This window comes from Bacillus rossius, chromosome 2 (assembly GCF_032445375.1).
Source record: "Bacillus rossius redtenbacheri isolate Brsri chromosome 2, Brsri_v3, whole genome shotgun sequence".
NCBI classification, from domain to species: domain Eukaryota; kingdom Metazoa; phylum Arthropoda; class Insecta; order Phasmatodea; family Bacillidae; genus Bacillus; species Bacillus rossius.
Genome location: NC_086331.1, coordinates 63,002,549 through 63,018,376, shown reverse-complemented (window position 1 = coordinate 63,018,376; position 15,828 = coordinate 63,002,549). Strand labels below are relative to the sequence as shown.

Here is a 15,828-nt window from a genome sequence, read left to right as displayed (position 1 = left end):
TAGTCAATCAAGTTAAGCTTTTTAACTACAAGGAAATGTTGGATGAATTTAAAGCAGAGTGCATTGCATTAGCGATTGTTTATTTAACACTTTTTATGAAAAAAATAATGAATTGAATATTATTTTGACTTAAATCCTGGTATGCTTCAACTGTATATCAGATACAATAAAAAAAAATTCAAAAATTCTAGGGTGATGTAAAATAATTATAAACTAAGTGAATTCAGTAATACCAATGCTAACCTTTAGTTGCTAAGGCAAAAAACTTTATAAGAGAGAATAAATTTCAGAATGCCTAATTGGTTATAAGAATTGTACATAAATTAAGCATCTATCATATTTATTCTATCAGAAAGAGAACCTAATATGAAATTTATATTTGTTTTGTTACCATTGTTCACTTTCAGGTAATGAAGTTAGATAATTTGTTTTGAACTTGACGTCAACCGGGCCTGCGCCCCAGAAGCCTGGTCAGCCTCTGCCACCTTTCCCCTCACCCCGGTCCCACTTCCCGTACTGGCAGCCGCTCCGTCTTCAGTACGTAGTCGGGTGGTTGTGTTTGAATAGCGCGCCACGGACGTCAAGAGGGCGCTGTAGCAGCAGTGCACCACACCTCTTTAACTAGAGATAAACATTGTAATTCTCTTTTTGCTTATTTTTCCCCAAGTGGCATGTGACGGCAGATCGGCCGGGAGTGTTTTGCGTACTTTAAGTAATTAATATTTAGTTAAGGCATAAACAACGAAAATACGTACCAAACATGCACAAGGTGAACCGAAGTCCGCCGAAGCCGGACTGGTTACCATTAATAATAAACTGTTGTAATTTTAGTTAATAGTTTCTATCATGCATTAGGTGTAATCTAATTATCAAGAGTGTTTCATGTTTTACCTGTAGCTTCCTGTGGCACGTAATCGTAAATAGGTATAACGGTAATTGGTTCGGCGCCAACACACCATGTTAGGATAGCAGAGCCCTGAGCTCACCCCAGTCCTTCGCCAGCACCGACCGAGAGCAGACGCATCAGCACCCTGGGGACCTCACCGCTTGCCTGCACTGCTAAGTAATTCTGTTAAATCTTAATCATCTTAAATCTTTCGTTCGTAATTCCTCGGGGCTTCTCTCGGTCGGGGGGACTGTTTAAATAATTGTATGAGTGACCACTATAATACCTTTTTATGCTAATTACCGAATTTTAGAGTGTGACCACGTGGTCAGGTCGCACCACGTGAACCGATTCGTGCCGCAGGCGTTGTGTGATATAATGAAAGGTGTAGGCGAAGTAGCAACTAATAAACCAGGGCATACGATTTTATTTGTATTTGTTTATTTCAACATCCTGAGTGTGACGGCGTGTGGGACGCCGTAAGAGCCTGCGTAGGTGGAGAGCGTACCCGACGCTGAGAGCGGACCAGTGGCGAGTACTAGGATTGGCTTTAGAGGGGTTAAAATCACGCCTCACATGGGCGACGTCACGGCCCTGAAAAAGAGTCTCTCCCGGGTCCGTGGCCCTTGCACGGTGGCGCCTACAAATTAATCTCAGTACATGTATCGACGCGAACCCCCGCTTAGCATAGGACAGTTAGGCCACGGCCATGTCAAACTTTATTTAGCTTTTCAATATTACAATTATTGCTACTATTCCACATAACAGAACCATATTCAAGTTTGGATCTAACCAGTGCTGTATAGAGGAACAGGGTAGAAACCAAATTTGAAGCATTGAATGTAATAAATTTGATGAGACTAAGAATTCTATTGGAGTAAGACAAAAGGGATTTTATATGAAGATGGGAATATAGTTTCAAATCAAGTAAAATGTCTAGATCTTTAACATAATGCAACTTTTAAATTGGTGAATTTTCAAGATTGTAATCACAAACAATTTGATGAAATTTTCTTGAGAAGGCAATAGAAGTAGTTTTTTTCAATATTAAGATGTACCCCGTTTGAGTTACACCATTTCACAACTGCAGAAATTTCACACTGAAGTAGATAGCAATCATGATGGGATGGTATTTTTCTATGTACTTTTAAGTCATCAACATATATATTGAAAAATAATGGTGAATGGAGACAACCTCAGGGAACACCAGGACTTGCAAAATGTAGATCAGAATTTACATTTTGTACTGATAGATAAAAATTTATTTTATTCAAATAACTAGATAATCAAGTTATTTATTTGTCACTTAAGACAAATTTAGCACATTTATTTATTTATTAAATTGTAAAATGCCTATCTACAGTTGAAGAAAACCTTATTTGAGAGGCACAACATAAATAAACACAAAATATAAACAACAATAACACAGGAGAAAGGACCAACAAGGACAGCACAACCAGAGATCAATACTACAATGACAAAATTAAAATTATACATAAAAATAGTTATAAATAAACCATTAATGCCAATAACAGAAAAAAACAATATTATTAAGATTGATTATATACAAGATTATTAATAATGGAAGATAAATACAAAGTTTATAAACAGCTTCTGATTTTGAAGAACTGTAAAGTTAAATGAATAAGTTAGTAAAACATCATGAGAAATTATGAAGATAATGCTTATTAATTATTTTACTTTTTAATTTACTAGGTTTTATAATTTATTAAAATTAGAAATTAATCCAAAGACAAAATGATGCTTTTTGTAAAGTGTGCACAAGGTAGATTTTAAAAGACTGTGAAACTGTGGGACACTAAGTCTAGTGTTATCAAGAATATAGTTGCAGTTAATTTTAGAGCTGTAACAATTATTAACAAAAAGTGAATATAGGTATTCTCTACAGTCAGAAAGAGAAGGTAAGTTAGGCTAGTATAAGTGTTTTGTATCCAAAAGTTTTAAATTTTATATTGAATTGAATTGATTTTATCTCTAACAGATGAATTAATAGAATTCCAAATCACTGAACAATATTCTAATTAATGAACAGTAAAGAGAAAGAATAAAATCAAAAGTAGTAGAATAGAAAGTGATATATTTGATTAGAGCTAGAGTTCTTCTATAACTACTAATTAGATGATTAATATGCTGATAAAATATAATTTTGAATCTAAAATGAAGCTAAGATCTTTTATTGTAAAAGATTTTGGAAGGACAGTATTTTCAAGTTTGTAATGATATATAATAGTGAAATATTTTCAAGTCAAGTCAAGTATTTTTCATATTAAGAGATACTAAATTAAATTTACACCAATTGAAAATTGCATTGATGTCAGTTTGTAGTAATAGACAGTCATGGAAGGAATTAATTTTTTTTTTGGGCAAATTTTGAGGTAATCAGTGAATAATACTCCCTTGGAGGGATTGGGAACATACGAGATATCATTAATAAATATATTAAAAAGTAAGGGTGACAGAGGAAACACCTTGTGGAACACTAGAACTGGCTATATAAGGAAAAGAGTTACAATTGTTAATGGAAACAAAACAGCTTCTATTTTTTAGATAGCTGGAGAACCAGTTTACAAAATTACCACTTAGGCCAAAGTTAGAAAATTTTCCAAGAATAATTTCATGGTTTAAAGAGTCAAAAGGTTTTGCTAAGTCAAAGTAGCAGGCATGCTTTTGCTAAGTCAAAGTAGCAGGCATAAACCTGACCTCTATTATTAACTTCATTGAAAATGTGATTTAGAAAAGTAATAAGATTTGTGGAAGGGTCATTCCTGATCAAAACCCATGTTGAAAAAAGATAATTTATTTTTTTCAGAAAAAATTATAATTTTGAAAATAATTTTATCTAAAATGTTAGAAAGATCACTGAGAAGAGAAGTAAGTCAATAGTTAGTGACATTTAATTTGGAACCACTTTTGTGAATGGTAATAACCTTCGCAATTTTCCATTTGTTAGGCAAAACTTGAGATTTGAGGCTCATATTGAAAAAATGTTTCAAAAGATGTACTAGTAGGTGAGAACAACCTTTTAAAAGTTAGGTAATATAATCCTAAAGCATACGGTTTTCAAAAATGATAACACCTTTGTGGTATATTGTGCGCTGCCAGGTTGGCAACGCACGTCCGGACACACAGTTCCGGGATGGAGGCTGGTGATACACGGCAAAACAAAGACTGAGGCGCAGTTTGTACATTGTAATCCCAAGGTTACTACATTGGCGACGAGGATGGGATTGGTTTCTTTGCGTGCATTACGGCTCGTGTAATGTTCAGAAAGAATGTCGGGGTTTAAAGTTGAAAGTTTTACGCCCGGCGAGGACACGTGGGACTCGTATGTCGAAAGGCTGGAACAGCTTTTCATCGCAAACGGCGTGGGAGACAAGCCAGAGGATCAAGTTAAACGACGTGCAATCCTTATTTCGTCTGTAGGGAAACAAACGTATGAAGTGCTACGCAATCTGTGTGAGCCCAAGAAGCCATCGGAGCGCACCTACAGCGAGCTAGTCACTTTGTTGACGAGCCATTTTTCTCCACGGCCGTCTGTGATTGCCGAGCGTCACAACTTCCACAAGTGTGTCCAACAAGAACAGGACACAGTTTCAGATTTTGTGGTGAATTTAAGGAAATTAACGCGCTCTTGCAATTTTGGTACCTTCTTAGACGCCGCCTTGCGTGACCAGTTTGTGGTAGGGTTAAGGGACAGAAACATTACCCAGCGGCTTTACCTGGAAACCGATGACCTCACCTTCGAAAAGGCAGTAGGCATAGCAGTTCAGCATGAAGCGGCCGTGGGAAATGCAGCCCTTCATGTAAATGTGCCGAAAGTTGAAATTTCACACGGCTCGGCGGAACAGACCGAGGGACCAGTAAATGTACACGTGGTGAAAACACGTTCGCGGGAAGATGGCGTCAAAAACCAGGGCGGGCCTGGGTGTTTGTGCTGTGGAAATGTTACTCATTATGTGCGTGACTGCAAGTTCCGTAAGTACAAGTGTAATAATTGTAAACGTATAGGACATCTTAAACGAATGTGTCCAAACTTCATGTCGACTGATACAAAGGACCGGACCCGTCATAATTATGTTGTGCGTGAAGACCCTGATTGCCAAAGTGTACACACGTCGGACGAGGATTTTGCGTCTGTGTTCCAGTTGTGTGGGTTGGCAGCCCGGTCACGACCTTGGGTTATGGAGGTGTCGGTGGGGGACGTGGTGCTGGATATGGAAATCGACAGTGGCGCGTCCATATCCGCTATTTCAGAAAGGCTGTATAGGATGCAGTTTTCAAAATACCCCTTGTCTCCGACACGGGTTAGTCTCAAGTCTTACACGAACGGTGTAATACACCCATGCGGGACAATTACAGTACTGGTGCAAGTGAAATCGAGCAAGCCCAAGAAGCTAGATTTGTTTGTAGTTCCAAATGGAGGCCCTCCACTTCTTGGCAGGGATTGGTACGATGCTTTAGAGCTGCCAAAACCGAGTCTCAACCATATCAGGGCCACTTCAGATGAGGACAGGTCAGTGCTGAGTGTCATTACCAAACAGTACCCTACCTTGTTCGATGACGGTTTGGGTACGTTCATTGGAAGTAAGGTGTCACTGCATGTACGTGAAGGGACAGCACCAGTCTTTTTACCTGCTAGGCCCCTGGCCTTTGCACTTAAGAGTAAGGTTGATAAAGAGCTAGACAGGCTTCTGGGGTTAGGTGTACTTCATCCAGTGTCATTTAGTGAGTGGGCCACCCCAATCGTTCCCGTTGCAAAACGTGATGGTACGGTCCGTATTTGTGCTGATTTTAAGATCACAGTCAACCCTAACCTTATTGTGGAACATTATCCTTTACCGCGAGTTGATGAGTTGTTTTCCAAGCTGCAAGGGGGGATAGAGTTTTCTCAAATTGATCTTTCCCAGGCATTCCAGCAGTTGCAGGTCGATGAGAAGTCGCAGGAGCTGTGCACTATCAACACGCATAGGGGATTGTTTCGGTTTAGCAGACTCCCTTTTGGAATAGTGTCTTGCCCCGCTATTTTTCAACGCACAATGGAGCAAGTCCTACAGGGGTTAGAAGGTGTTGTGTGTTTTCAAGATGACATTTTGGTAACAGGCGCTACCAAGGAAATTCACTGGCGAAATCTTCATGGACTGTTACAACGTCTGCAGGACTCTGGTTTCAAGGTAAATAAAGCGAAATGTGCATTTTTCCGTTCATCAGTCTCTTTTCTGGGGCATAGGGTAGATAAGGAGGGGTTGCATACGAGTAATGACAAAGTCAAAGCAGTAGTAGATGCACCGCCACCTCGTAGTGTCAGCCAGTTGAGGGCATGGCTAGGTCTGGTTAATTACTATGCCCGTTTTCTGCCTAACCTAGCCACGGTGTTGGCACCTTTACATGAGCTTTTGAAAAAGGGTCATAAGTGGGTTTGGGCACAAAGCTGTGATTCTGCCTTCAAAGAGTTAAAACAGCTGATTGTCTCCTCACATGTTGTCATACACTACAACCCGGATTTGCCAGTTCGTTTGGCATGCGATGCGTCCCCATATGGTGTGGGAGCAGTCCTAAGCCACATCCTACCCAGCGGGGAAGAGAAGCCAGTTGCATTTGCTTCTCGCACCTTGTCGTCTGCAGAGAGAGGGTATTCTCAGCTAGATAGAGAAGCCTTAGCAATTATATTTGGAGTTAAAAAGTTCTTTCAGTACTTGTACGGCCGAAGCTTTACCCTGATTACCGATCATCAACCATTAACACACATTCTAGGTAGCCATTGTGGTATTCCGCAGCTCGCTGCCAATAGGCTGCAGCGTTGGGCAGTGCTTCTTCAGGGTTTCGACTACACAGTTCAGTACGCCAAAGGTGACGCCAATTCGAATGCTGATGGCCTCTCTAGGTTGCCACTTCCAAATGTTGAGCCTTCTTCAACCCAATTTTCATATTTGGATGTTGGAGTGTCAGAGTTTTTGCCAGTGACGCCTCAGGAAATCAGGCGAGAATCTGAAAGGGATGGAGTGTTAGGTAAAGTCATTAGGTGTCTTAGAGATGGTTGGGCCACGCAACTGTCCGACACGCTCAAACCGTTCTATGACAAAAGAAACGAACTTGAACTAGAAGGGGGCTGCGTTTTGTGGGGGCACCGGGTCGTCATTCCCCAAGCCTTGCAGGATCGAGTGTTGCAGGAGTTGCACACCAGTCACTTTGGTATATGCAAAATGAAAGCCTTGGCACGTTCGTATGTATGGTGGCATCGGATAGACAAGGATTTGGATAGGGTAGTTTCTTCTTGTACCCCATGCTTCCAGAACAAGTCCTTGCCAGACAAGTCAATCCTGCTGCCGTGGGCGTGGCCCGACCGACCTTGGCAAAGAATTCATGTGGATATCGCCGGTCCATTCATGGGAAAGCATTTCCTAGTCCTTGTGGATAGCCATTCAAAATGGCCAGAAATCAGTGTTCTTCCCAGTATTACGTCGGATGCAGTGATAACACAGTTGCGTTGGTGGTTCGCTGTATACGGGTTGCCAGAACAGCTAGTTTCAGATAATGGTGTCCAGTTCTTGTCGGAAGAGTTCAGTCGTTTTTGTAAACACAATGCCATAAGGCACACGTTTTCACCTCCGTATCACCCTTCCTCAAACGGTCTGGCGGAAAACATGGTCAGAACCTTTAAAAACAAACTCAAGTCATTGGTTCACTCTAATGTTCCGCTCAACACAGCCTTACCCCGCTTCTTGTTGAGCTACAGAATAACCCCCCATACAGTCACGGGGGAGTCACCTAGCAGTTTAATGTTCGGTAGGGTTGTTCGTAACCGTTTGTCGTTGCTAGCCCCGTCTGTAGCTAACACTGTTGCAACTCGCCAAATGGGTTCGGTGGTCTCACGTTCCACCCTCAGGAACAGAGCTTTTGATGTGAATGACAGTGTTGGATTTACTGTTTATGCACGTGGTAAACAGAGTTGGGAGAAGGGGGTGGTCGTTGGCAAGTTGGGTCCACTCACGTACAGTGTGCAAGGGGCCAGCGGAGTCACCCATCGCCGCCACCTAGATCAGCTTCGCCCCCTTCCGCCGTTGTCGCAGATGGAGGCAAACACGGTCAGCAGCAACAACATGCGGGTCAGTGGTAGAGAAGCACAGCTGCCACCCTGCCACCAAACGTCCTCAACTTCGGAGCCTACAGGCGGCAGGGCAGCACTGACAGAAAAGGAGCCACAGGAAAACGTGATGGAAAGTGCAGCTGGCAGTGTCCAAAATGAAGAAAGGAGTAGGTGTAGTGATGCGGAAAGCGGGTTTAAGGGGTTTGTGCTAGGGGAAGACAGTGTGTTCGTGAGTGGTGATGCCAGTAGTCAACAACGATACCCCAAAAGGAACAGGGTCCCCAAAAAAATGATGAACCTGTGATGTGTGTGAACATACATTTCTAGTAGTACTCTTTGTCCATGTGTCGTTGTTTGTTTGTTCGCTACTATGGGTAGGAGAGGAGTGTGGTATATTGTGCGCTGCCAGGTTGGCAACGCACGTCCGGACACACAGTTCCGGGATGGAGGCTGGTGATACACGGCAAAACAAAGACTGAGGCGCAGTTTGTACATTGTAATCCCAAGGTTACTACAACCTTCCTCTTTTTGGCTTTCTGTTTGCTTTCTCCAGCCTCTTTTTTTTTCAATCTTTCAGCTGCCCGTTCTTCCTTTTGCTTTTGCAAGTCAATTTTTGCCTTCTCTTTCTTGGAGAAATATTCTTGCCAAGCGCTCAAACTAGAAACAGAGGGGATTTTCTCTTTCGGTGTATGTTTTTTTAACTTGATTAATGATTTATAATAATTATATATGATTAATCTAATGTTCCAGCATTCGTCATGGTTCTGTACCAATGGTCATTACCTGTGACGACTACTAGTCCTGATGACTGGTTGGAAGTTAAACATAGTTAACACATCATAATGTAATACACATTTTAGCAATTGCTGATTTTCCATTTTAAAAATAAATAACATGTACCAGTGTTTGTCAGGCATGACGAAAACTGGTTATTTATGGTATTAAGTGATCCAGTGCTTATCACCCTCCTTTGTTTCTAGCTTTGTTTATTATAGTTAGACTTAATGTGCTACATAACATGCTTAACATCTCTGAAAAGCATACAAACACAAACATTGCCCTGAAACAAACATAAATACAATTACTTAAAAAAATTAATTACTTACCTTCTTAAAACAAACCAGAAGCAGTATACTTCACTTCTTAGAGTATGGTATATGACTTGAGTATGGTACATGACTCGAGTATTGTACATGACTTTTTAGATGCGGGAATTCCCCTTCTGTAATCGGGTGTGTTCCGAAAATCTTTGTGTTGACAAACCCAAACGACTCTTGCTCTGAATTTTAATACGATCAACTCGCGAGAATTTGAATTTTTGCACCTAATATGATTTTTTTTTTTCATCATAAGTGAAGACTACTGGTGCAATGATAACTACCGGTACACTTACCTTATATATAGCCTACTGTATTAAAACATGAAAATTACAGTCATTTAATCTGAAAAACTTGGAGAAATTACTGAACTTTGAATAATATGACTTGAAAAATATTGGTTTCAATTAAAATATGCTAATTAGATAAAAATAACTACCTTTTTATTTTAAGCTAGTCTACAGAAATTTACTTTCCAGCCTTTGAATTTGTTTATGTTTAATTATTCAAGAAAAATGAATTATTACAAGTACGTATTCAGTATTTGTAATTTGTTACTTACCACAACTAGTATGTACATATGTATGTATATACATACACAAACACAGTTGTATGTCATTTTGCATTATTAATTTCAGAATGTTGAAATAGTTTTTGTTATTCCCAGTGTTTTAGTGCAGGATATTTCATTTAGGGTATAAGTGCTAATATCTGTGAACCAATTAATACTAAAAACATTAAGCTTAAAAAAGGAAAATCTATTGAAATCTATAAATTGGTAACAAAATGTATAAACTAAGAGAAACATCAACACACATGAACTCAAACACAAATTTACAGAATTTACAGACTTTTATGCAAGAACATTCAGTACGCTGTGACTTTTTGGTTTATATACATAATTTTACATATATTTATTTGTAAAAAAATCTTACCCGATTCAGTTTCCAAATGAGATAAAGTTCCCACATAAAAAACCATACTTGTTGTGCAGAGGACAAGAAGACAGAGCAAAATGAGCTTCAGTTGTAAAATTTGTCTTCCTGCCATATTATCCTGAACATATCAGATATTCGCTTCATTCTAAAGGTAAGATATGGCACTTGTTCATGTCTCTGAAAAACAGTTCATTTTCTTCTGGAAAGAAACAAAACCATACAATGAAATTGTTTGTAAATCTATAAAAATGTTACAACTTAGTAAAATTATTATTTGTATCAGTCTAAAAGAACTACTCTAAAATTAATTATCTCATAAAACTTTAATAGATGAAATTCATGTTAAGAATAATAAAATAATTGTACTTTAATATTTATAAGTGAATGTTTACTATAAGTTACAATGCATATTGTTTTTGCATGAACAACAGAAAATCACAAACATAAACTAATGTATAATCAGTAGGCATGTGCGAAGCTTGGATAGTACAAACAAATTTGAAGTTTTTTTAATATTCGATAACACTTCGAAACGATATTAACTATTCGCATTAAATGAAGCTTCGTATCATTAGTCTTTACGTCGCACGTACAATTTATTTTCTGTTGACTTAGGAAGATCGACCTCTCGCACAAGTGACTTCATAATCGATTAATCTAAAGAGTTACATAACCTATTGCAGCTTATTAATTTCGTCTAACGAAATTATAAATGTATAAAGGCGCAGAGGGATCATCACAATCTAGAGAAATACCGTCAAAAGGAAAAAAAAACGTAGTGCAATATGGAAATTTTTTTCACAGATGTTGGCGATTGTTCCGCACAATTCCATAAATGCAAACAATTGTACAAATGCCCGCGTGGTAGGTTATGTTAAAATGATAATTGTATTGTTTTGATAAATTTGTAGGTCGTACACAGCGATATAAAATATATGCGTGGTAATAACTGTTCTCCGATTGTAATGCAATATCCAGCGGTAAAAAAGACAAAGTAAAACGCAATTATGTTACATTGCGACCACTCTTGAAATGTATTTTTTTCGTTCGTTTTCTTATGCCTTCAAACTAATAACGTTTCATGTTGACTACTTTTAGACAAGATTTTCGTCGTAACGTTCATAATAACGGTTTTGCGGGGACGTTTGAAGCCATGATGAAGTAATTTGCTATAAAAGAGTGTTAATGTTTGTGTAATAGATTGATAGTGTTTAGATAGCGAATTTGGAAATTTTACTATCTTTCTACAATACCGAATTTCCCCCAAAACGCATATCGCAATTATCGCTAGTTTTTTGTTTTTTTGTGTAGTATTTTGATGTGGATGAAAAAATAGCAAATATTAGACTTTAGTGATCTGTGAAATTACTAATTATTTTAATTTTGGTGTTTTTATAATATGGTTAGAGCTAATCCAAAAAATTAAAAAATACAGAAAATGGTGTTTTTGAGTAGACTACTATTTGTCCTAAAAACCACAAATAAGTATTTTTAAAGTTGCTAACCTAATCTAACAATCAATGGATGCCAACTGACATTTTAATTTGTAGCTAAGCTTACCTAACCAATGGTTCAAGCATTTTAATAATAGGGCCTATTTTATATGTAGTTTACACCCTAACCACCCATTCAAATGATATAGAATAAATTAAATGTAGCTAAGCTAGCCTAGCCTAGCCTAGCCTAAACTAACCTAATCAACTGTTAAAACTGCAAACGATTGATTAACAACTTGAAATACTGCAATGCAGTTTACCAGAGTCATCAACTAAAATGAGAGAAACTCAAAAATAAAATTTCTATAATGTTGTTTTTCAGAAGAATAACTATTCTAAGAGTATTGCACTATTTTTAATTGCCATCTGAGGGCAGTTTCGTTATTACAGATGATTTCCATTTAAAACATGAGAACAGTTGAATGCACTGTGTTTAAATATTTAAAATATCACTTTCTATTTTAAAAACACGTCTAGTACATTTTATATGTTATACTGATTGTACAAAATAAATCATTTTCTCAATAAAATGAGTAAGACACAAAAAAAATATTTCTTGAAGGGACTACAACGACACTCCAGAACCATTTGGGGGCCAAACACACTGTGTTGTACAAGGAGCTAATGAAAGATAAAGAAAAAATTCAGAAACTTCTGCAAAGAAAAAACCACAATTTATACAGTCTACTTTATCGAATATGTTCAGAAGTACGTAGATGTCACCAACCGATCCTAAAGCACAAAGTATTACAAAACAAAATGCCAAAATGTTGGCAACAGAACTTTTGCCTTATGAGTTTGTAGAAGGGCGTGGGTTTCAAGATTTAATGGGACACAAACATGTTGCACCTGCATATGCAGTACCATGCAAAACTACTTTCTCTGAACATTACATCGCAGCACTTTATGAGAGAAAAAAAAAACCCTCAAGGAAATGCTTGTAAAAGATTTACATCTGATAGCTGGACTTCATGTTCATCGGACAGTTGCATCAGACTTACCTGCAATTATCTCCGACCCGACTTTACTTCTGTGTCATTTACAATGAGCAAACCTGTTGTAAATGACTCCCATACAAGTGTTCATGTGGCTGCTACCCTACAAAATGTTCTCATTGACTGGGGAATCGACCCAGCAGTGTCGCCTATACCATTATTCTGTATCACTGACGATGCTCATAATTCCAGACAGGCTTCTGCATGATTATTTAGAGATGGTTCAAGATCATGTTTTGCTCATACCCTTCAAATTTCAATTGAAAACAGCAAGAATGATTGCCCAGGTACAACCACACTTCTTAGTAAGGCCAGGAGTATAGTTGGTCATTACCGAAGAAGCACTCCTGCTAGGAAAAGACTACACATACTCCAGGAGCAGTTGAACATGCCTAAACTAGAGGCAATTCAGCATGTTGATACACGTTGGTGCTCAGAGTACCAAATGTTCAAGAGACTGCTGGAAATGAAACCTACTCTTGTTCCCGACCACGTGAACTCTGGTGATACAGACATGCTGATCGCAGTGGAATGGAAACTTGCTGAGAACTTTGTTCAAGTTTTACAACCACTTGCAGAGACGACATAAGAAATGAGTGGTAACACTTACCCAACATTGTCTATGATCATTCCAGTACTTCACTGTCCTCTTTGTAACCTCGAATCGCACATCGCTGCCAAAAAAGATGAAGTGACACTTGCAAGAGCATTGCATAAAAACGTAAGTCGAGGTTTCCAAACTACATGCAAGAGCCCCTACAGCGTGCTGCCATGTTGGTAGATCCCAGATTTAAAGGTGTTCTTCTATCAACAATGGAATCAAAAACCATTCTTACTAAAAGTATAAAAACGGATTCCATTCATGCAGTTAAAGAAGTTAAATCTAACATTTCTAACTCTGCACCAACGTCTTCTTTATGGGCTATCTTGGACAGCATTCCAACGCAAGACAATAAAGATTATGATGAAGGAGAAGAAGAGGTACGACGGTACTTAAAAGAACCCCGCATCAGCAGACATGAGAATCCATTGTAATTGTGGAAAAATGAAGGCACAAAGTACCGATATTTATCCTAAGTAGCGCTAAAGTATCTGGAGATTCCTGCCACACAAGTAAATTCAGAGCGTCTCTTTTCAGCAGCTGGGAATGTTGTTTCAGCACGAAGAGAAAACTTGCTTCCTCAGCATGTAGAGCAATTGGTGTTTTTACATGCCAACTTAAAATAAAAGCTAAACTGCTGAGATGCTATAACTAAAACCTAGTGTTTAAATGTTTTATAAACTAAAAGATTTAAATGGGGTTTTGTGTGTATATTTTTAAATAGTTTTTGTTTTTTGTTCTTGCCCCAAATGAACATGGGAGTTCAATAATTTTTCCCGGTTTAGTAAAAAGTTCATTATACTTAAACATTGGACATTTTTTGAAGGCTAAAAAGAACAGTACTTCAATTTATGTTGTGTTTATAAAAATATAAATAAATTTTACATATAAGAATTTTTTTTTCAAAATTGTTGGTTTCATGTTTTTAAATAAAACAGATTAAAACTGCAGTTTCTTTTATGTGGGACACTTTATTAATGGGTTTGGGAAGTTGAGATAAAAAAAATTCAACTATTCACATTCAATTCGACTTCGCACAAATAGTTACTATTCGCTTCGCAATTCGATTCGCAACGGAAATTTAACATTAGGTGATCTGGTCTCATGAGAGGGGTTACAGATTTTTATTAACTTTGATTTGTTGCTTGAGCCAGAATGTAAATGAAAATGTAATGAACAGTGACAACATATGAAGGGAAAAAATAAGACAAAATCCTATAGGTCATGCTACTAAGTGAACACACTGCAATGCAAACAATGCAAAGACACACACTTATTTTCACAACTAAATTAGAAATGAATAAATGAGACAGTTAAGTATGATAAAGAATGTAAAACTATACTTTCTCAATACAATTTCAAGCAAACAAACATTTCAGTTGCTCAAAATTAAGTAAACTTAATATTTAAATAGACTTTCAAATATCTGGATGTACTAATAGGATATTAATCCAACCCAGTCATCATCTTTACATGAAATTAGGTTCTCCAGATGTTTCCTGTGGTCCTGGTCCTGTGGTGAAATTTAAAAAACAAAATTTTCTGGTTTCTCAGGGATTAAAACTATAAGGAAGCTCAAAAATCTGATATAGTTGCACTATAGCAAGTACCACATTTCCACGGACCTCTGGGTCGCAAAAACCTCAATGTGGGACAATAAAAAAAAGTAAAAATTCCAAAAAGTCTGAATTTGAAGGATTTTTTAGTCTAGTTCAGTAAGGGGATCGGGGAGATTTTATCAAAATCTGATCCTCAAAGATGGAGAGAGTGGTGACAATGGCATCATCTTCAGAAGAGTCTAAAGACAAAGGAGTTTTCAGTTTTTTAGTCATCACAGAAGTTCCACCAAAGTGCGACAAAATCCCTAATTTCTGCACTACTGTAATAGCAGAAACCTAGCTAATTCTATAAACTGGAGCTACACTAGCTAATTCACGGTAGACCAAATCTTCTTCATTGCTGTGTGCTCTTCAGAAGAGTAGCCCAGACCAAATACAGCATGCAGTGGTTCTCCCTGTAGAGGACTACAGCTCAACTCGCCTTTCTCCTATCCCTTACCTAGCTTTAATTCCTGTCTAATGAGAATGCTGCGAAGAGGACAAACTTGATAAACCAGATCTTTTAAAACTACGTTGGTAGAGGAATGCTGATAAAAAATATTCAGGACTCTAAAATGCAGTAACTAAAAAAATTTAAATGATCACCAGAAAGTAGTAAATGAAAACATATAATTAAATCAACATAAAAAGAAAATACTTAATCTGTTGTGAAAATGGGAGAGTTTACAACACTGGATCGACAAGAAACAGTTAATTACACAATATAGATAAAAATATGTAACTATCCTCAGTACTTACAACAGTTTGACTTATAAGTGTATTAAAAAAAATCAGACCCAGTCATCCTTTGTAACTCAATATGCAGACACAATATTTTAATAAGGATAAATGCATTAGTAATTATTTTAATATGTACTAAGTAAACCATAGTATCTCACAACTGTATTCATTTAAAGTACTGAACATCTATTTAAGCAGTTAACAGTTAATTTATAAAAATTAATTTAATTTTTATTTTATTTTAAGGATTTAAGGCCAATAGCCATTTTATTTAGAGAAAAACATGTGAATTCATTCATTGTTTATATTCAATTTGTTAGTAAGTTTAGCATGTTTATTTAATTAAAGCAATTATTGTGTACATAGTCAGT

At 37.5% G+C, this 15,828-nt stretch overlaps 1 protein-coding gene across 5 annotated transcripts in view; it reads right to left on the bottom strand.

Moving 5' to 3' along the window:
* Positions 1 to 15,828, bottom strand: part of LOC134529329 (carbohydrate sulfotransferase 11) — an 86,681-nt gene that overhangs the window by 14,834 nt on the left and 56,019 nt on the right. For 3 of the 5 annotated variants that reach the window (XM_063363283.1, XM_063363280.1, XM_063363279.1), the window contains one exon: positions 10,024 to 10,225. In XM_063363283.1, coding sequence (XP_063219353.1) covers positions 10,024 to 10,059 — 36 coding nt within the window. In that variant the 5' untranslated portion in view covers positions 10,060 to 10,225. Of the gene's footprint in view, positions 1 to 10,023; positions 10,226 to 13,127; positions 13,431 to 15,828 lie in introns of those variants that run through there. The other 2 variants (XM_063363282.1, XM_063363281.1) reach the window with 2 other exon arrangements.